This window comes from Denticeps clupeoides, chromosome 7 (genome assembly GCF_900700375.1).
Source record: "Denticeps clupeoides chromosome 7, fDenClu1.1, whole genome shotgun sequence".
Classification (NCBI taxonomy): Eukaryota; Metazoa; Chordata; class Actinopteri; order Clupeiformes; family Denticipitidae; genus Denticeps; species Denticeps clupeoides.
The window spans coordinates 25,181,987-25,205,408 of NC_041713.1; the positions used below are offsets into that span (position 1 = coordinate 25,181,987).

At 43.1% G+C, this 23,422-nt stretch overlaps 1 protein-coding gene across 4 annotated transcripts in view; it reads right to left on the minus strand.

Annotated features, from left to right (window-relative positions):
- rai1 (retinoic acid induced 1) overlaps nt 1–23,422 on the minus strand; it is a 40,960-nt gene that overhangs the window by 4,678 nt on the left and 12,860 nt on the right. For 2 of the 4 annotated variants that reach the window (XM_028986162.1, XM_028986159.1), the window contains exons 2-3: nt 13,913–14,119; nt 1,579–6,646 (exon numbers count right to left, since the gene is read on the minus strand). In XM_028986162.1, the coding sequence (XP_028841995.1) occupies nt 1,579–6,646; nt 13,913–13,950 (5,106 nt within the window). In that variant the 5' untranslated portion in view covers nt 13,951–14,119. Of the gene's footprint in view, nt 1–1,578; nt 6,647–9,970; nt 10,041–13,912; nt 14,120–23,422 lie in introns of all 4 variants that reach the window. The other 2 variants (XM_028986161.1, XM_028986160.1) reach the window with 2 other exon arrangements.

Consider the following 23,422-nt stretch of genomic DNA (forward strand, 5'->3'; position numbering starts at 1 on the left):
GTCTGCATCCTTCAAGAAAAACATGATTTTCATGCAGGACAATGCTCCATCACACGCGTCCAAGTACTCCACAGCGTGGCTGGCAAGAAAGGGTATAAAAGAAGGAAAACTAATGACATGGCCTCCTTGTTCACCTGATCTGAACCCCATTGAGAACCTGTGGTCCATCATCAAATGTGAGATTTACAAGGAGGGAAAACAGTACACCTCTCTGAACAGTGTCTGGGAGGCTGTGGTTGCTGCTGCACACAATGTTGATGGTGAACAGATCAAAACAGTGACAGAATCCATGGATGGCAGGCTTTTGAGTTTGCTTGCAAAGAAAGGTGGCTATATTGGTCGCTGATTTGTTTTTGTATGTCAGAAATGTATATTTGTGAATGTGGAGATGTTATATTGGTTTCACTGGTAAAAATAAATAATTGAAATGGGTATATATATTTTTTTTGTTAAGTTGCCTAATAATTATGCACAGTAATAGTCACCTGCACACACAGATATCCCCCTATAATAGCTAAAAATAAAAAATAAAAACTACTTACAAAAACATTCAGATTTGATATTAATGAGTTTTTTGGGTTCATTGAGAACATGGTTGTTGTTCAATAATAAAATTATTCCTCAAAAATACAACTTGCCTAATAATTCTGCACTCCCTGTATAGATCATTCTGACCAGCTGCATCACTGTGTTGTTTGGGAACTACACCGTATTGGACCGCAAGATCATCGGAGTCTCTGACATAACAGACATTTACAACACACGCTGCATCTGAAAAGCCACCAGCATTTTGAAACCACAATCACATGCACTCTTCACCCTCCTGCCATCTGGAAAAAGGTACCAAGCATTCGGGCCCTCAATGCCAGACCCACAGGTCATCAGGCACCTGAACACTCAGGGATTTTCCACTCTGGACTGACACACACACTCACACAAATACATTTCCTCTGTTTGAATGAGTAATATTATCTATTAATGCACTGTTCCATTTTGCTAAGCTGCATTATTTTACTTTGCACATTTATTCATTTCACTAGTTTAGTGCTGTCTGTTTTGTTGACTACATGTTTTTGTTAGACGTTACTCTTGCACCTCCTGTGTCCCCTCTTTGCACTTTATGTAGACTGGTTTGTCGATGTTCCACATGTGCACTGTATGTCAGTATGTTTAAATCTTATGTAGCACCTGGTTCCAGAAAACATTGCTTCATTTCACTATGTACCTATGTATGTAGCTGAAATGGCAATAAACTTCAAATGAATTATTGAAAATGTGCCAACAAAAATTGCCAACAACAAGGAATCTCAGGTTTAAATTAAAAGACTTTGCATAATTTCTCTTTTGTCAAACCCTGAAAGAGGTTGCACAGATCATAAGATCATGGGTTGACAGACTCGGTTGCTTACCTAAATGTTTATAAGATGAAATCAGAGTGCAGCAAGTCATATCGTAAACCTTCAGTAAGATTAAGTATCTGTTGGAATTGACTTGAATTACTGTGAGGTGCCTATATCTGTTGATGGTCGCATTATTATACTACGGAGTTGCTGTTATGATGTGTCATGGTTTGCTTACTGTTTCAGCTGCAGCATGCACAGCTTCCTGCAGTCCAAACAGCTTCCCTGCGACCAGCACGACTCCATTGGTCCACACTGTGCATGCCTCATGGGTCCAGTGCTCCTTTACCTCAGTCTCATGCCGTAGGCCTCTAGACAAAGCCACCCTTCCAGCTGACCTCCTATAGTTCAAAAATAGTTTTTTCATACTTTGTTTTAATTTCATTTTGGGCTTCCTGTGAGGACTGGAATGTTTTACTGCATCTTGGTTTGATTCCTTAGCTTCCTCGATGCTCTGGGTAGCAGGTAGCTCCATGCAATATGTTGAGTCTCTTGCTCTCCTTTCCATAAAGTCTTCTCTATATCCACAGGACTCTGTTTTCCTTGGTACTCTACTCTCAGGGTAGTATGGCCCACAAAGATCTCCAAGCTCTCTGTAGTTAGCGGGCTTACCACACAGGCAACATATCAGATATCTGTGAGTCAGATTTCTGTTAACCAGTGGCCCCTGGAGCATAACTGAGGTCTTGGGGACAGCCTTGGAAATCAAACCTGCTGGTGGTACAAACACCAGCTCCTGCTCTTGACAGTTGACGATAGTACAAGATTCATTGTAGGTATCCATGCGTACATATGGACTGAAAGAAGGCTTGATACTTTTTGCTGGTAGTGCTATAGAATTTGAAGGACCATTAGAGGTAATTTCATGCTTTGTTAGAGGAGGACCCTCCTTTTTGCTTTTTATCATCAGTTTGGGTCCTTTTCCTGGAGTCTGAACAATGCTCACAGTTGGCCCGCTCTTCTTCTTCTTAGGTCCTGGCTTTCTACCCTTCCTTGGAGGTTCTACACTGTGTTGCCCTAATGCATTTGTCAGTTTCTTTTTCAATGATGAAAGCCTCACTCGCCTTGACACTTTTGGTGGTGGTTCTTTGATGGGCTTTTCATAGCTTGTTGACACTTGACAGAGGGTTGGAAGGATTGAAATTTCAATTTCTGCTCTGTCTTGTGCTTCTGACAATGGGTCTTCTTGTGGATTCTCCTTGGCTTCTTCTGGAGCTAGGTTTTTGGGCAGAGCCAGGCCTTTCCTCCTCTTTCTTCGCTGCTTCATGTGCATCTCATGGTTGTTTTTTATGGCCCGCTGCTTGGCAAGTCGTGGAGTGGTGATAATGAGGTTTCTAGACCCTTGGACCCCATCTGACACATCACTGATCTTCTCAGTGGCCCATTTTCCTCTCTTTTTTCTGGTGGTCATGGCACATAATGAGTCCTGGATCTCCTCTGTTTTTTTTTTCTTATTTTCATTCTCCAGTGCCACCTCTGTGTTTTTTGCCACGACCCTTTGCTCTGACACCTGTATTAGTGGCAGTGATGTTGCCTCCTCTAACTGGAGGATACTAACTGGATGCTTTTTAAATGCTGGGGATGTCATTTTCTGAACCAAGGCTTCATACTTCAAGCCTCTGCCTTTTCGTGGTGGAAGGTACTTTGTCTTTGTGGGACCCTGTGGAAGCCCTGAGGGCACATCAAGAACTCCAATGGCTGAGGGTTGCTTGTTGCTCTTGGGACTGTTTGGAGCTGCTTTAAAATGCTGTCCTCGCTTCGACTTCTTTTTGGAGCCTATCACTTGTCCAGCGGCTGCTTTGAGGGGTGGTTGTGGAAGCTCTTGCTGTAGGTTCTTCTGCAGCCGCAGCTGCTGATCCAACTGCTGGTCCTGCAGAGGCTCCTGTGGCAACTTGCCCACCTTCACAGCTCGTTTGGTTTTCACTGGCTCTGAAGATGGTAAACTGGATTTTCGTTTGACAGAAGGCCTTTTCGTGTTGTGGGATTGGTCAGCAAGAGTTCTACAGACCTTTTTGCAAACACTCGAATCCAGGCTTTCACATGTTTGTTCAAAAGTGACATTTTCATTTTTAACTTCTTTCGGCCTTTTTGGATGTGGAACCTTTTCTTTGGTTGCCTTTTCTGGTGTCTTTCTGCAAGATCTCAGTACCATAGATTTTTTATCTTTTATAGGAGATTTAGTGTCTGATATTGGCACTGGGATGTCATCCTGAAAGCTAGCTTCTTCTTGTTTTATCAACTTTATTTTAGAAACGAGGCCCTTTGGATGACCAATAGCTCCTTTAGACATGAAACCTAAACAAGGTTTTGTGTCTGGTTTCCTATTGACAAAAGGGCTTGACTTTGCACACAGTGCACTAAAGGAGCGTGTGTACATGCGGGACGGCACATTCTCATGTTTTGGCTTTTGGTTGGTGATATCTTCAGATATAAAGTATGCTTCAGAAAAAAGTGCACTTTTACTTGAAGACATATTGGGCTTCTGGGGTGATGTCGGTGACACCTCTTGTTCAGCACTCAGCTCTATCATGAATCTTCTCCTGCCACGTGCATGTTTCCGAACAAAAGCCATGGGGTTAGCCATGTGTGTAACAGGCTCAGGCTTAGCTGATGGGGTCACAGCGCTGGGGCAACTGATTCCAGGCTCCATGTTCTCGTCACCTTTTTGCGGCGAGGGTGGGGTATTAGCCCAGGACGAGGCTGAGTGCAGTACTGACTTGCCTGGAAGCTGAGGAGAATCAGGCTCCAACACTTTCACATCACTACAATCAATGTGATCCCTCACTTGTCCCTGAGGAGTGCTTTTCTCATTAAGTGTTGCAAAGCCAAGCTGGGCTGGGAGAGATTGGGCCGCAGTCTCACAAATAGCTGACTTTCTTTCACCAGCATGCAGGACCGCTTCAAGGATAGCTGCCTCCACTGTGTCCTTGTCAGCAGCAGTTTGACTGTCCTGCTCCCCTGACCTGCTGCAACAAATGGCAGCTGGATGTTGTACTCTTGCTATATTATTTATGGCCTCCTCAGATGATGGCAAGCTCTCATTCTCCTCCATTGCTTTGGTGCCCTGACACATGAAGAAAGATTTCTGCTCCTCCAGAGTATCCTGCATGTGTCTTTCATTAGTTGAATGCCTGCCTTCTTTAGTCTCAGTTCTGGAGGAGAGATGAAGCGACTTTGAATTGTCTACTGCTCCACACAGATATTGATCTTTTACAAGGTTACCTCTTGAGAAAAACGGCAATGTGCACTCTGCATTAGAGGGAGTAATAGATTTAAAATTTTCACTTTTCATATTAGGATCTAAATTTCTTGTGTGGCTCTCACCAGTTAGTTCACATGTTGTCTTTGCTGAGTCGCTTGCTTCATTTTTGTATTGTACTTCACGATAACTATGCTTTTCTAATGTATAAGAGTTTCTCTGGTCTGACATCCCAGTGCTTAATTTATGAAAGCAAGATGAATACTCCAATAAAGCCTGCTGATTGATCAATTTCCCTTCTTCATTATCTGTCCAGGCTGACTCTTCAAGGTTCTCCTTGAGTGGAATGTCTGTTCTCCTAATGTCAGATGGTGAGTTGCTTTCGAACTTCCTGGGGATTGACATTGTGATTCTGACAGGTGACCTATCAACACTGTGATCTGCTTCTCCATGCTGTAATCTTTGTTGTCCAGGATCAGTATTGTTCAGGCTGTATTCTAGAACTGTGCTCTGTAAGTTAAGGACAGATGAAGACACAGTATCTAAGGCCATTTGTGTCTGACCCTTTTCCTGGCTACAGTAGTAGTAGTCTTCTGTGCTGTTGTAGCATTCATCTTCTTTGAGATCAACTGTCATTGATTTTGGGTTACCAGGCATTGATTGGGTTTCAGGCATTGATGACCCCTGTTGCCTACTGCCTAAAGACAAGTCCTCCCCACCCCTGAGCTGACCTCTACAGTCATCTCCCTTTTTTGTGCTGTTGCGCTTGCTTGACTTTTTGTTGGCAAGGAGAGTCTCAGAGAGCAGCAGCTGCTGGACATTGTTGGAGATGTTCTCCACCTGAGAGGTGAGGGCATTTAGGCTCCAGAGGCTGGGGTTGGACAGTAACTTGTTAGAGAAGCGATCCTTCACTGATGTACTGAAACACTGGGGCCTGTTGTTGACACTGGGGGAAGAGTGGCTATGTCTGGGCATCAGCATAGCCTGATTCTGCAGACAACCAGAGGAAGAAGAAGGAGGTCCAGGATTGGCTGCAGGCTGGCTGTAATGAAATGTTTCAGGGTGGGGCATGAGTGGGGAAGGGGTGGAGCTGTAGGGGGGTGACCTGCCAACAGAGCGTGCAGGGGAATGGCTTGAGCTAGGGCTGCAGTTCTGGTAGTACTGCTCTGGAGACTGGAAATGCTGGAAGTGCTGAAACTTCTGAAGACCCTCCTGGGACCCTGACAGGCTTGGTGACTCAAACCTAGTCCTGGAGAGTGGCTGGGACTGGTAGCTATAACTGTTTTGATGTCTGTAGCTGGTTAGCTTCAGGCTGCTGTGGTTGGCCAGCTGACTGGTGTACTGGCTACCAGGTGCCACCCCATAACCTTTGTAGCCATGTGGCATCACGGCACTTTTATCCATGTAGGTGGAAGTGGAGGAGGATGATGCAATGGGCGGTTGTGAGGGGAAGTGGACGTGACTCTGCTGGTACATACCATGCTGTATGCCCAGCTGGTGTGGCCCACTGTATGCTGACGTGGATGGTTGGGGTGGGTGATGGCACTGGGTTTGTGAGATGCCCAGAATGCCTTGCTCCAGGTAGTGGGTGTCAGTTGTGCTGCCACCAGCTTCCACACCTCGCACAACCTCCTCCACGTACTGCTGCACCTGTGGGTTGGAAGGCTCCTCCCATTTCTCTTGTCCATCACCCACATACTGTGGTGCATAACCACTGCCAGCGCCAATGTGGCTGCTGTAGCCACCCTGCAGATGCTGGCCAAGATCTTTGCCCACTCGATAGGTGGGTTTTTTCTGCACAGAGCTGCTATAACTGGGGTAGTCCTGGTGGCTGTAACAGTCTTTGGAGACACTGCTTGCTGTGGGTATGGAGTGTTCCTCATAGCCTGGCCTGGCCTGGCTGAGGAGGTGGGGTAGGTGCTGGTGGTGTCTCCCAAGGCGAGATGATTCATGGGAGTCCTGCTGGTAGCAGTGCTGGTTGCCATGGAATCCGCCCCTCTCTTGGAAGGTCTGCATGACTAGCAGTCCTTTTCTGTCTTTCAAGAAACTGAAAGAGAAAAAAGTACACAAACAAAACAATCATGGTGTGTTCCTTAAGGTTATCTTCCAACTTATTATATTTTTCATTTAGCTTAATACAAATTAGTTTGCATGGTCAAGATGTACATTCTTGTAAACAACAGATAACACAATGAAATTGTTACAGAATAAATGCAGCACTGCTTGTTTGCCTTCTGTTTTGTAACTTTTTAGTAAAGGTTATTCTGGCTGCTCCAGCCGACATGTTATTCAAAGACAACCAGGAATCTGTAGAGGAGTTTTGCTCCAGCTAAACCATTGCTTGAGTTCTTGTGCTCTCACTGAAAGAAACAAATAACACCCTTGGCAAGACAGAGCGGCTATGGTAACAAAGATGTCTGTAGGAAACTATTAATTCTGGGTAAGACATTTCTGTTTTAAAAAAATGCCAAATGTGAGTGGAGACTGAATATGCCCACGTAAATTAGCATGGTCCAGGTTTCATTGAAGCATCTATGATGGATGGTGTCAAATCTTTTTTGAGTCAATGCAGAGCCCGACAGTCTGTACATGTGTGTCATTACACATGCAGCAAATGCTATTAAGTTTATGACATGAAGATGCCATCAGTTGCTGTAACGATTGAGTTGACAGCTGGAGCACATGTGTCTGTGTGAGTCATCAGTACCAATGCCTGTAAGGAAGCAACAGAGATAATGTTCTTTAATGGGTTTGCAAGTGCATCCGTCAGTAGGCAATTTACAGATGAGGCATTAGGTTTCTATTTTGACTGAGATCAGCATGATGGAGATGTTATCTCCTGACTGTGGGACCACTCTCTACCTGCAGTACAGTAACATGATTGAGCATGTCATATCAGAGCTTGATGACCTGTCCCTGTACATGGTATGGTGTTTGCACCATAATCAACGTTTCTATAGTTTGAATTTGCTTGTTCAAACCATGCATTCATGGTTTTCTCTTATCGGAAAAGCTGCAATTTGCACAACAGCACGAGTCATAACAAGAGTGGCTGCAGGAGCACCTGGTTCTTGCTGGTAGAACAGACACAAATCCAGCAATTAGCACAAAGCTCACAGCTCTAATGCTATGCTCCTCCACTGGAAGATGTTGCTCCAAAGAGCAGACCTGCATCTGTTGACATGACAACAGAAAATGGAAGAGGCTTGAGGGAAACTGCGAGACAAAGAGAGAGAAAGCAGGCAGGTTGGGGTTGGGTGTGGGGGTGCGGCCTTCCATCTGTACCAGTGGTGCCGTCAGCAGCGTGTGGTGCAGTGGATTGCAGTGGAAGACCGCAAATCCCATCTCATTGATTTTCTGATTCCCTGTGTGCGCTGTCATGGTTCGCCACTGACAGAATATTATGTGAATACCTTAAGAAAGAACAAGAACTTTAGAGCATTACCTGAAGCGAGGGCATGGGAGGGGGGTCTTGCAGTTACTGCAAGTCTAACACTGGAGACAGTGCACAGTCAGAGGAACTTGCATTACCATGAGAAGCTGAGTTAGTATACAAACATGTCCCTCACTTTCTGTTTCTCTCTCTATTCTCTTGGCTTTGCTCTGCTGGAGAAGACAGGGTTCTTTAATCTCATTCTCTCCCTGCTGCACAGATCTGCTTGGAGTGGCATGGTGCTGACATATTCTGCATTACATATGCTTAGTTTTCCTCTTTTCCTTCTCCACTTTGTCTACCTGACTTCCTCTCTCTCTGACTCTCTTTTTGTCCAGTGCTTCCATTGATATTTCAGACAGAAGGAGAAGTTTCAAATGCTGGAGATGTGGGTGTTTTTTTCTGAGATGGACTTCGTCAATAATAGTGGTACAAAGGCACACTGACACTGCTGCTTTGAAATATTATATGCCTGGCTGTGCTGAATAAGGACACTGTGATTTATTCTGTCCCAGTGAGACACAAGCCTCTGCAGCCCCCACCCAACCACATCAACTTAGTTAACTGATGATGCAGAGTGGTCTGTGATATTAGTCTTTCTCTCTTGCTCTCTCTCTCTCTCACACACATACACATACATACATGTCCATATAGTCTCTATGGTTTCTATTTTTGGATTATTTAAAAAAAAACATTTTCTCTCTCTTTTCCTCACATTTGCTTGAGCTGCAAATTATTCTCTCACCCCAGTGCAGTGGACACAGCTGCAATGACCTTGACCAAGACAAAGCTGTATGGATCACACAGTCACACACACAGTAGACAGTAGCATAATCTCACTTTCTCTTCAGTTGTGCTTGTACATTGCTGCTTCCCTCAGCTGACCCTGTTAGGGGTTGTACAACAATCTGATTGTCTACACAGTGGACCTGGCAAAAGTTTTCCACCGGATGGCCTTCCTGACACAACCCTCTTCATTTAGACAGGCTTGGAACCAGCACCATGTAATACACTGTCACCATTGCAGTGGCTGGCTTCTGTCCTGCTTTTACATCACATAATAAAACTCTACACTATGATCCACTGGCACAAAACAACATATTAGAACTTGTGCAGGCAGGTGTACAGTCATTAAAAGAAAGCTCACTTTCACAATATACCATTATAACCACAGATTTCAGTATCGGTCGTACAGTGCAACCGTCTGCCGCTGCTTCTGTTTGTTTTTCTCCGAGACACGGAATCAAGCACCCAGACTACTGGCAGACCCCAGTGAAGAGACAAGCAGATACATCCTGGTTCCTGACAACTGCTTTACAAGGACAAAACATAAAACAAACCAGAGGGTCACCACAGAGGGTCACCACAGCCACCACCACCACTACAACTACAGCTTCACTGTACAAATTTCACTGTGTATCACATGTGACAATCACTTCACTTTTATTTATTTTTAAAAGTGGAGGATAGGGAGATGAGTGGAAGGAGGTTAAAAACCCCTTCAGTTTTAGGACCATTCAGATTCACCAAAAGATTTCTTGCTAAATGTCAAAATAATGTGTGAGATAATTTTTTTTTTTTATTGCTTTCTTCAAAGTCAAAAGTTTGCATCCACTAAGGTTGCTATGCCTTTACTATGACCAGGTGATGATGTCATGACTTTGGAAGTGTCTGATAGGTTAATTGACACCAACTGTATTGTGTATTGGAGGCACATCTGTGGATGAATTTAAAGGCACACCTCAACACACTGCATCCTTTTGTGACACCATGGGAAAATCTAAAGAAATCAGCCAAAACATCAGGAAGCGAATTGTGGACCTCCACAAGACTGGTTCATCCTTTGGAGCAATTTCCAGATGCCTGAAGGTGCCATGTTCATCTGTTCAAACAATTATACACAAGTATAAATAACATGGGAATGTCCAGCCATCATACCGTTCAGGAAGGAAACAGCTTCTGAGTCCAAAAGATGAACGTATTCTGGTGCACAATGTGCATATCAATCCTAGAACAAAAGCAAAAGACCTTGTGAAGATGTTGGCTGAAGCTGGTAAGAGTTTATCACTTTCCACAGTGAAACGAGTCTAGTACCGACATGCGCTGAAAGGCTACTCAGCGAGGAAAAAGCCATTGCTCCAAAAGCATAACAAAAAACAGAAAAAAGCAAGATTACACTTTGCTATTACACACAGGGACAAAGACCCTAATATCTGGTCTGACGAAAAAAAATTGAAGGGGGAAGACTTCAAGCCTGAGAACACCATCCCAACTGTCAAGTAAGAATGTGGCAACATCATGTTGTGGGGGTGTTTTGCTGCAGGAGGGACTGGTGCACTTAACAAAATAGATGGCATCATTAAGAAAGAACGGTATGTTTAAATATTGAAGCAGCATCTCAAGAAATCAGCCAGGAAGTTAAAGCCTGGGCGCAAATGGGTCTTCCAAATGGACAATGGCCCTAAGCATACTGTAAAATTGGTTACAAAGTGGCTTAAAGACAACAAAGCCAATGTTTTGGAGTGGCCATCTCAATCCCATAGAAAAGTTGTGGTCAGAGCTGAAAAGACGCAAGGCGGCCTACAAACCTGACTCAATTACACCAGTTCTGTCAGTAGGACATGTCATTTCAAGTCATTTAGTTTAAAGGCAAATCTACCAAATACTAAGAAAATTTATGTAAACTTCTGACTTTGAAGAAAGTAATAAAAAAAAATCTCAAAAATTTTCTCTCACACATTATTTTGAAATTTAGTAAATAGAAATTATTTTGGGAATCCGAATGGGCCTAAAACTGAAAGGGTTTTGTATGAATTAAATAGTAAGAAAGTGTATATAAACTTTTGGTTTACACAAAATACTTTTTTAGATTGTACACCCACTTCAACTTCAAAATTATATATGAAAAAATACAAGTGCATTTGTGTGAATGAATCATTGTGTCTCACGACACAACACACCCAAACACACAGCAAACAGAGTACAGTACTGTAGTATTGTGAGTGTCATGTTTACAGAGTCTCCTGTGCCCTAAAGAAGTCCTTTCCGAATTCCATAGTGTAACTGTGTGTGTATGTGTCTGTGTGTGAAGATGAATTACACAGCTCCCATAGACAAACGCTCTCACCATGAGGTGCAAAGATCTGTACAACGTACAGTTATGTTGTGAGCCAGATCTCAGGTTCCTAGGAATATGATGCACACCACTGAGCTTCATGAATAAGTGAGTGGAACCTGGGAAGCACAGTGGGTTCAAGCCTATCCCCCACCTCCTTCATGCCTGGTCAATTTGCATAGATATAAGGTGGAAAAATAAAGGATGGATGGAAAAATGACAAAATGAAGAAAAACAGGGAACTGTCTTGAAGTAGATATGTAGGAGCCTATTAAAGAAAGGTATGATTGTCATTTGTCATTTGACCCCCCATGCAAACACACTCACACCTCCAAACACATAAAATACATTTCTACACTTCTCCTTTCCTTCAGGTAAAGAAGCAATGAATGCCACTGATTCACATATTAAAAATGCTTATTAAAGTGAAATAAGACAGCGGCAAGGGGGCAATGGAATAGGGCAATGAGACTGGGCTCTAACCACACTCCCCACCCCTGCTGTAAAATGGTGTTGTTATTTTTAGGACTGAAACATGGAAGGTTCTTCAGTGTAGAAATGCCTCTTTTTACATCCTAGTAATAATTCTAACAGAGAATAGGATTCTGCAGAAGAGATCTATTGAATTCTGTCCAGTGAAGTAAAGGTGGATTAAGGAGTAATAAAAGATCCAATCCAGATGTCTGTCTGCCCCTTCTCAATGCAGATGACATCAATACAGGGTTTGTAGTGCATTGGAGGTGTGTGTCACTTACTCATAATGACATCTGACATCAGCAATCCCTACCATGGCAACATGATTATGTTTCTTTCTGTCAAATCATTGTGATTTGGAGGAGAATTTTAGTGAATATTTTCTTTAGACGTGATCTTATATCTACAGAACATATTCACACGTATGTCTCATCTATACACACACTTATACACACACACACACACACACACACACACACACACACACACACACACACACTCATGTGCATGCGCAGACAAACTGGCCAGAGATAAACAAGTGCTCTCACATCTCTGGAGAGGTAACCATGGCAACCAACTGAGCTCATTTTGAGGCAGGCAGCAAAATAACAGGACTCAAGGCCAGTGTCACTCCTCCTTCCAAAGACACAGACACACACACACACACACACACACACACACACACACACAAAGATATGTGAAAGGTACCAACACCACCTTTGTATGCTTTTAGTAAAATATGTCCTACAAGTCTTTACGTTTGAAAACTGGCTGATCTAGCAAGACGGAGAGGGTTGGTGTCCATTATTTGTGGCTCCACCCATTGTTCTCATGGAGACAAGACATGTGCTGTGACAAAGTCTCAAAACTTCTTAGAATGTTCCAGCCTGTCTCACAGCAACCCACCCACTCATTCCACACAACGCAATCCATCCTCCACACAGGTACTTCAGAAGTTATCCAGATGAAAGACTTGTGTCATCCAACGTGGTTTAGCAGGTGGGAGGCAGTGGTTTCCAGGCAGATTTAAAGCTCTAACGTTGGCGCAGAATGCTGATAACAGCAACCACTTGACCTGGTTTCCTACATAGAGTACAGGGCATTGGAAGTATTACATATTTTGTACACTTTCACTAGAAAACAATTACCCAATAATATACTGTGATGTATACCCCAGAAGTGAATAAAATAGTCATGCTAAGAAATGCTTGTGTTAAGGATTGGCACACTGAGTGCAATGCTATAAAATGTCAACTGTAATGCAAAGAGATTTATCCTGCCATTCTGCCAAAAAAATTGTGTTGAGAGATTGACGCCATCAACCTAAGTATCCTTCTGGAACGTATGCTGTGGGTTACACCATGGACGGTTGGGAAAGATGGAGAGTGGTGTGCCTTGCAGCTCTTTCCATGGAGGACTTCAAGGATATCAACCTGATAACATGTCTTGTGCTGATTGGATTGGGCACTGCCCTGATCTATCAAAGATTGCATAAAACAGTGACAGCCTCTCAAAACCCCACTGGCTGGGATTATTGAAGGAGCGGGCAGAGCTGTTGGTGCTCAAACTGTGATGATCGATACCAGATTGGGCAACATCCCTGTGACTATTGATCGCAAATTGGATACCATCTCAGTGAAAGTCACAGCTCTGCACAGAATGTTGGCTGTAGACCAGCGTGGACATTGATCTGAAAATTCACAGCTTTGCAATTTGGATAACTCAAACATCCCCTCCTATCAGTTTTACAATTCATGACCATTTACAATCTACCAATGTAAATGGTCATGAACATAAAGAAAACAAATTGATTGCATGAGAAGGTGTGTTCAAACATTTGGCCTGTACATGAAAATGACATTCAAATACCTTTGTGGACCCCAAGCAGTGATTTCTCAATTCTCCAGTCAGTTTTTGAGTTCTGATTAAAGCCTTCTGAAATCTTCAATCAGAGGCCAAAATGTGATTCTTCTTTTGCAAACTTGTACCATACCTAAGCATGTTGATTCTAAAATTACTTAAAAGGTTGTGCTTCCAGCAGTTTTTTTCATGCAGAGGTAAGTACACCATAATATCTAAAATCTTCACAAAAAAAAAAAAGTCAGTATAAAATAGTTTGAAGCAAAATGCATCAATTGATTGCTGAAAAGGAAAAGGACCTGCACAGAAAAGGACCTGCACAAGGTAAATACATTATTAAATGTATAAAAAAAAAGCAGGTGAGTTCCAAAAAAAGAGCTTTGTCTTTACAAATTGCACACCATGTTTCCCAAGAATATCTTGTCTATTACCTCAAATGTGCATTTAAGCTCTTTTGGATACTCCACATTCAGGCCAAAGTTGAGTCCAAATAGATGTGGAGCTTCCTTAAGCAGAGCAGCTTCTTCCAGGACAATGGCAATGTTGGTCACAGTCGGAAAGGAGGAAACTTCATCCTCAATCATCTTCAGGATGACAATTTTCATTTCCTTGGCTTGGCTCTCCACTGTATCCATTTCCTGGGTAAGAAAACGACAAGGTTCAGACCTTCATCCATTATTGTAATGGCATGGTGTCACGGATGGAGAGAATCGAAGAAGCCTGTCGTGATCTCTGAAGGCCTGTATTATTTAGCAGACAAAAGTTGTTTTCAAATACTCAACACAAAAGGGCAATGGGACCCCACACGCATGAAAGTGTGACAAAATAAAGATAAAGACAGCTAGTGAGAATCACAGCAAGATTTGCTAAAAGACAGGCTTTACTCGGTGTCTAGAAGAAATAACACTTTCAAGGTCCTCAGACTTAGCACCTGTTCCCCACAGGGATGCGTGCTCAGCCCACAGCTGTTCACTCTGCTAACACATGACTGTGCTGCAAGTTCGCAGATGGTGGACTCATCAGGTTGAGCAGTGGTTGGACTCATCAACAACAACAAAGAATCTGCCTACTGAGAGGAGATACAAGATCTGGTGGATTGGTGCCAGAGCAACAACATGACACTCAATGTTATCAAGACCAAAGAGATGGTTGTCAATTTCAGGATGAAACCCTACTGTCCCCACCCCACTGCACATCAATGGGTCTGCTGTCGAGATCACCAGCAGCATGAAGTTCCTGGGTGTGCACATGGCAGACAACCTCTCCTGGAGCCTCAACACCACCTCCACTATCAATAAAGCCCAGCAACATCTGCACTTCCTCCGAAATCTGAAGAGAGCCAGCCTCCCTCCTCCCATCCTCCCATCGTTCTACCGGGACCCATTGAGAGCAACCTCTTATTCTACATCACTGTCTGGTAGAGAAATTGAACTAATCATAAGGCCCTGCAGCGGATAGTGAAGCCTATATCTCAGCTCTACTAGAAACACCTAATCCATTGACCTGGCAACATTGTGAAGGACTCTCACACCCCTTACCATCTGGCAGACGGTTCCGCAGCATCAGAACTGTAACTGCCAGACACTGCAAGAGCTTCTTCCCCCAAGCAGTCAGAGCTCTCAACACCAATGCACTTCCAGCCTTAAGCATTTTCTGACATTTAACTTTAAATTTGCACATTAACATTTTGCATGTTTATCTTGTCTTGTGTGTCTTGTTAGAAATATCCCATATACTTGAACAAGTCAACTGCACAAATGCACAGCCATTTTAAAGCGTCCTATATGATGTCCTTGTTTAGTGCAAAGAAAGTTATATAGTTTTTTTAGTCTGTATTGCTATTTAAATTCATGTGTAATGTATAATACTTTAAAATATATATTTTGTGATTGCACTATTGGGTGTTTTTGTAAAACAGTATTTCAAGACACTGTGTATACTGTTGTACTGACAATAAATATCTGTAATCATGTAAGATTATTCTCCCAGCCTCCAGTACTGCTCGCCTGGTCCATCTATCTCTGAAGGTAAAAGGAAGACACTCTTCTAGACTCTTCTCTATCTTGGCCCCTCAGTGGTGGAATGAACTGAGGTCAGAACAGCTCAGTCACTGAGCACTTTCAAACAGCAGCTCAAGACCTTCTTTACAGAATATTTTGGGTAACTTGTAACCTTCTTATTGTCTTACTTATGTATAGAAACTACAACAGTGTATTTATTCATAGTTGGGAGTCCTTGTGAACCAGAATTGGGGTCTAGTGGTCTAGCGGTTAAGGAAGCGGCCCCATTATCAGAAGGTTGCTGGTTTGAATCCCAATCCGCCAAGGTGCCACTGAGCAAAGCACCATCCCCACACACTGCTCCCCGGGCGCCTGTCATGGCTGCCCACTTCTCACTCAGGATGATGGGTTAAAAAGAGCATTGTGTGCTGTGCTGCTGTGTATCACATGTGACAATCACTTCACTTTCAGAATTGATCACTTCATTGATTGTGACATGAAGTGATGTGTCGCTCTTAGGGCATCTGCCAAATGCCTTAAATGTAAATGCTTAGCAGTCCAACATGTTCTGTGTACAATTGCAACATTGTGTAAACTATGAGCAATAAATGAAGTGTACAGTTGTGCAGATGACAAACTGAATGTGTGTTTGCCATCAACCTGAGTAGCAGCATAAATAATACAGACAGAAGTGGTTAAGAGGTGGTTGAGTCAGGGTGAATGGTTCCAGGAAGTGGCATTGTATTGAGGAGCTGAAGGGTAAAAATGTAGCATGCGCGTGAGTAGTTAATTTGGTACAACTGTGAGTGGCCAGGTGGAGAGACACAGATGGCATTGGCAATTAGATGGCATTGTTTAAAACAGGCATAGTCATGATCAGCTAAAAAACGACTGCCTGGAGTAGAGATGGTGGTGAGTGAAAAAAGCAAAGATTGTGAGTATGTACTGCTAAGCGATGAAAGTATTGTGATACAGTTGCTGGTTTGGGCTCACCTCTATGCTATTTATTAAGATAGAAAGCAGCCATAGTGGATAGGGCAAGACAGCAAAAACACTGCAGCGGAGCAAGGTGTGGCATATCGTGCTAGCTTCAGATTTAGGGGGTAAGGGATTTTTTACAACAACATTTATTTCTTATATAGCCCAAAATCACATACAGTATGTTTCAATGTGCTTTGACAAGCCCTACAGTTGACACCCCCCACACTTGACCCTTCTGCACACAAGGAAAAGCTCCACACAAAAAAAACTCTAGGAGAGAGAAAAAAAGAAAGGAAGAAACCTTGGAAAGGAGTGATGCAGAGAGGGACCCCCTTACGGGTAGAATGAACCTGCAAATGGTGTCAATGCAGGGTTTGTAATGTCCAATAAGTGTCCTACAGTTGTAGAGGTGGAGAAGTCCTAAGTGTAGTCCAGTGTCATTGTGTACATTATGTGCCCATTATTTACTGGTCCATTTGAAGATCCCTGAAGCTGTTGGTGTGTGACGGTGGTGGTGACTGTGGTGACCCTATGGTTTCTTTCATGCTGAGTCATCGTTTAGCAGTTGTCAGGAACCAGGATTTATCTGCTGGTCTCTTCACTGGAGTCTGCCGGTGGTCTGTGTGCTTGATTCCGTGTCTCGGAGAAAACAAACAGAAGCAGCAGCAGACGGTAGCATTGTATGACTGATACTGAAATATGTGGTAGTAGTGGTATATTGGTGCTACAATGGCCTGGTACACTAACTAGGACAGCCTAACTAGGGTGAATTTAACCCTGTCTGTGTCTAACAGGGTGACTGTGTGATAAACTGGACTTTATAATTGACACTGTGTCAAAGTGAAGTGAAATGAGTGTCTGGGCCTTTAACAGAAGGCCCGAGAAAACAGATTTAAACAGTCCTGGACACTGACTGGCAAGCCATTCCACAACTGCGGAGCTCTATATGAAAAGGCTCCCAGCTGTGACGTTCTGTACTTTGGGTACCAGTACCACCCATTTAGCGAAGGGGCCGTGGCGGGTCGTAAAGAACTAAAAGTTCACTCAGGAATTGCGGGGCGAGACCATTTATAACTTTATAGGTAAAAAGTAGGATTTTGTAGTCAATCCTAAATTTGATAGGTAGCCTTTGCAGTGATTGTATGACTGGGCTGATGTGGTCAAATGTGGTTCTGGGCTGATGTGGTTCTAGTAAGAACTCTGGCTGCAACATTCTGAACTAGCTGGAGTTTACTCACGCACCTTGTAGAACATCCAGACAGTATTGTGTTGCAGTAATCTAACCTTGATGTAATAAAAGGTGTGGACCAACTTTTCTGTGTCGCTGTTTCTCATCCTTGCAATATTTCTAAGATGAAAGAATAGTGATATTATCTACATGCGATATGTAGATGATATACATGACATACATAGTGATATTATCTACATGCGAATCGAAAGAGAGACCTTCGTCAATGAGGACACCTAGATCCTTTACGTCTGTACTTGGTAAGATGGAAAGGCTATCCAGAGTTATGATTTAGTCAGATAGCTTACGCCTGGCTGCTTAAGGCCCAAATACAAGAGCTTCCATCTTATTAGGGTTTTACAGAAGAAAGTTGGTGAGCATCCACTGTCTAATGTCCTTCAGACAATTCTCTATTCTGTTCAGCTGCTGCCTCTCGTGTGTACGTTTTTAAAGTTAGTCTGAGAGTGTCAAACTGAATGTAAGCATGGACTGTGAAATGTAGCCTGCCTGTTAATTTCTGGCTAAATGGTTACCACCGTGACAAACTTTTTTTGTCGTGTTTTTTTCATATTTTGCTAACAGAGGAACAATAGCATTGAAGGCCTGTAATTGGTTAGGTCTCACAGCCACCAACAACCGAATTTACCTTGAAATAGACGTAATGGTTTTTGAGAAGGCAGCCAAGCAGGGGATCCTAATAGCTGAGGATCCCACCAGCAAAGTGTTAAGAGAGCAGATCTTAACACCCCGCTGTCCCTGGGGTGTTGAGCATGAATGTGATTCGTCATTGTTTTACTGAATTGTATGATGAAAGTGAGCTCTTTTAGTCACCTCAGGTGCAAGCAGCCAGCCCGGCAAGAGATGGAAGTCGTGGTCCATCGCCGTTTCCTGTCTGTGTGCAGGGTGGGTCCCAGAGGCAGATCCCCACAGGTACATGGGCCGTGGTTCCAGTTACTTGCCCCAGAGTACCTCCAAGTTATCCCAGGTATTGGTTGCTCGAGCCATTAGGACTAGAGAAGGGAGTTTTTCCAGAAGGTTTATTAGTCTCTGAAAGTCTGGTAACTGAAGAGGGAGGAGTGTTCTATGCCCCAATAGCGACTTACAGGAGGAAGACACCAATAATTCTCGTTAGATTTCTATAGATTTTGAGTTTACAAAAACTAAGAGCCCTGATAAGGCCTAACTTGTCAGCAAAAAAAAATTAGGCACTACTGATATGATGAACCATCCACACTAAGTAGTGGGGACAGTACAATGGATTGAAGCGGGAAATATTGATTGCCATGCACTGGAGTCTGTAAACATCTCACTTTACATGGCTTCGGTGGCTTCACAGACCTGCTACTACCCTAGACCTGGCAGATTTTGAAAGCCTTTCCGAATCTGAAGCTGGTGAAGTACTCAACCCTGTTTTCTAAAAGGAAGGGGGATTTGGGATGCATCAACTTAATGGTACATGAGATACCTGTGACGGACATGCACCAGTGAGGCCCTACCGTAGACTCCCACCGTCGCAATATCAGATGGGTAAAAACTCAAATCCAACAGTTGCTTGACTCTAAGGTTATCAGGGAAAGCTGTAGCCCCTATATTGATGGTACGCTCAGGCTGTGTCTAGACTATCAACAGTTGAACGCCAAAACTGGCAAAGATGTGTATCCTCTCCCATGGATCGAGTCATTAGATTCTCTCTGTGGGGCAACATTTTTCTCGACCCTTGACTTAGCCAGCGGATACAATCAATTGGTAGTAGCGGAGAAAGATCGGGCAAAGACAGCATTTTACACACCTTTTGAGGAATCGGATGCCATTTGGGTTTGGGCACCCTGTACCTTCCAGTGGCTAATGGAAAGACTATTTGGAGATCGTAGGAACCACTATGTGTTATTATACTTTGTAATTGTTTTCTCATCCACAATGCAACAACATCTCGATAGACTGGAAGAGGTCTCCAAATGTAATTTCTTTCAGAAATAGGTTAAATACCTGGGGCGAAGGAGGAGTATCAACCAACCCAGATAAAGTGGCAGCGGTACGGGAAATGCTTCAGATATTGCTACCTCAGAGCCTTCAGAAGGAAGTCTTCACCAGTGTGCATGATGTCCATGGTCATCAGGGAGTGGACCAGACCTGCCAACTCTGGCCAGGTATGTCTAAGGATGAGACCTTTTGACTTTGACTCCAAACAAAGAACCCCACCAAGTGTGCAAAGTCTTTGATCAAGTTCAATAATCTATGTATGCTGCTGTGTTTGATCTCTGTCAAGATGGCAGGTTACAAGTGTGATCTCAGACGCCTGAAGCTCGTAAAGGACACGGAACCACCACTATCGGCTACATTTGAATTCCCAACTGACCAGGAAGGAGCAGGACGAACAAGCAGATGCACAATCATGAACCAATTGTGATCCCCATGGACCCTGAATACTCGAGTGCCCCAGGGGATCACGCGGCCATCTGTAAGACGTCGCAGAGCCATGACATTTCTGTGCTTTTGTTGTGCGTGGAGATTCAACACCTCTGTTTTTGCATGTCTTTGTCAAACGGCATTTCAAGATTTGGCGGCCCTCCCCCGAGCCAAATGTGTGAGGTGCCGGCCGTCGGGACCGGGGGCATGGAGTCAGAAAGAACAGGTTCTGATTGGTCTGTGACAGCTTCCTGTAGGCCAGGTGTATAAAGGATTGTTCACGTGTGGGGGAGTTCACTTTCTTTCTCAGCTGCTTTTCCATCAAACCGGATTTTCCGGTTTTCGAGTCTTCTCTCTCCTCTCATTTTTCTCCTTGATCAGGTGATGTCTCTGAAGCTTGGTTCCGGCTGTACTGTCTTTTTCTATCTTTTCCTCCTGTCTCTCATTTTGGTTTTCTCTATAACATTGGTACCTTTTTACATACAATATTCACATGTAACTGCAATAATATTTTACTGGTGATAATAAATTTAAAACTGTTAATCCTTTTAACCTCTATTGTGCCATGCCTCTTTCTGCTAGGTAACATCAAGTTGGAGTGGTTTGAATACAGTGCTTTTGTGTGTAGAGAGAGTCTTTTCTCTCCCAGTTTTACACAGCTGTAGTGGATAGAGCAAGAGAGTGGAGCATTTACATTTACAGCTATTTTCAACTTAGGGTTAAGTGTTTTGTTCATGGACACAATGGTAGTAAGTGGGATTTGAACCTGGGTCTTCTGGTTCATAGGCGAGTGTATTACCCACTAGGCTACTACCACCAAGTGTGGCGTATCGTGCTGGTTACAGATCGTGGGGGTAAGGGATTACATTGTATTCTTTTTTTCATGTTTTAGTTCATGTATTTTAATACGAGTAATTAAAGGTTTTCTTATTGGTATGGGAACTAACATTTTCTATCCTTTTTTGACAGATAGTTGCTGTAAAGCTGCTGGGTTGTTTTATGGATAATTATTTTACTATGTTCTAGACTTTATCCTTTAATCTTTTTTAAGTCTTTGTTTTATATTATTTTATTGGTTATTCTGATATTTTTGTTTAATTTAATTACCTGGCCGAAGCACCAGTAATCCATAACAGAAGACTATATAAGGAAGGTTGGGTTGTCACCAGATTGTACTATTTAATTGCATGTGTTTTTTTTGTGTGGAAACAACGAACAGATTATTTTGCATGGAATTATTTTGTTTTAATTGACTTATTGTGTGTTTTTATACTTACATTTACCGGTGAAAGTGTACACCCAACTTCTCTTTTGTGACTTTTGTGTTTTTAGATATTTAAAATTTAATATAGAACCTGACTCTACATTAACACTAGAATTACTGACTTTTTTATTTTCTGGTGCAAGGCCCAAAGTGTTATCCACCCCTGCTGAGATTTTCACAGGTCTTCAGCTTGATTCTCCTCAATCTTATGTTGCACAACCACCTATTACCCGTGATGCCTGGCACATTTGCATTTGCCCTCTGATTGCGCTTTTCTAAGAATGCCCATCAGGATGGCCTCCATATCACGGCAACGCAGGAAGAACCTCTCCATGCAACGGGCTTTGGTCTTGCTTCAGGAAATGGACAAAGCAGACTCTGATGGAGGAGAGATTTCATTTGTCCAGCAGGTCACCGATACCTCCTCAGAAGAATCCAACATGCCTCGACGGAAGGTGCACCGTGGTATTGGGAAGCCCTGTCTGAGCCAGATGGCAAAGGATGGCACTGTGTGGGTAGAAGAGACCATTGGAGTGCCCAGTGCACTAGCAAATCACTCGTGCTTCACTGCGCAAGCTGGACCCACAAAGTCTGCTAAAGTTTGTCCTTGTCATAGTACATATGATATTTATATAAACCCATTTAGAGTGAGGTTCATGTAAATCTCAGAACAGAGTCGGACTGGAATTTGGCAGTTCATGAACTGATGGCATTCATTTAAATTCTGTTTGTAAGAGCAACCATGTGTCCCGTTGGTGCCATTGTGGATTGCTGGTCAGAAAACTTTCTGGTGCCAGTAATCAAAGAGACAATGCCCCAAGATAGATTCATTTCAGTTATGCAACACCTTTGATTTAATGACAAGGACACACAGGCAGAACATGTGAAAACAGACAAATTTGATGCAATCGCCGTTATATGGACACGCTTCAAGAAGAACTCTGCTGAGAGGTTCACTCCAGGAGAACACATGGCACATGGCACTCTCCCACTGCCATCATGCTCCACTGAACCAATAACAGTTATCATAACTTCTGTCCTTGAGAAGTTAAATAAAATCCCGCCAGCACTGATATTAGGGCTGCACGATTTGGGGAAAAAGTAATGTTGTGATTACGTTTGTTCTCTAAAACAGGTCAATTTTTTAAAGAAAAATAGAGTAATAACTGAGGTGACAAGTAATACACTCCCTACAATAATAAATACTCTGTATATATTTGGCTCACAACCTGCCATGGAACAGGAGTTTTATATATGTCTCATGACGTCAAGAACTGACATTTTATTAAAAATTAACATTTTATATTTGGCAGGCATCGATTAGTCAATAAAAGTTGACTTATCAAAATAGTTATTAATTGCAGACTACTGAATGGCAAAAGTTTAAAATTAAAGGTGATGGGTGTACAGGGTCCTGTACAATGTTACAGACCTTACAAACAGTTGTTGTGTCCTGTAGTGAGGGGAGAGATACCCCAATGATCAACGCAGGTGTTTGTGGTTAGACATGCAGGTCACTGATGTAGCTGATCTGAACACTCTTAAGTGCATCTTCAATACTGAGTGGAGTGTGTGCACAACGTGTCTTCCTAAAGTCCACAGTGATCGCATTAGTCTTGTCATATAGTCTAGTCTTGAGAGAGAGATTGTTACCTCATCCCTGTATGCTGATTCATCATTTCTGCTTAGTAAACCCTGCACAGTTGTTTCGTCCACAAATTCTCGGTCTGATCCAGACCTCCATACATTCCAGGTGACCTCTATGTAAGGAAATCAATGATCCAGTTGCAGACAGTGGTGGTCAGGCTAAACCTACTCAGCTTTCAGAGGATAATTGTGTTCAATGCTAAACTAGAGTCTATGAACCGCTCTGTTTCCAAATCAAAAGGCTGCATTTCTGACCTAGAGGAGCATGTCCCTTTTTTGTAGCCATCCTCCTTATTTTGGCTCTTGGGAGACTGGGAGACCACAGGCAGTAAGGATGGGTGGACATGTCTCAGCCACCATCACTCTCAACCCCCAAGGCTGTGTTTTGAGCCCCCTGGTGTACTCTCTATACACC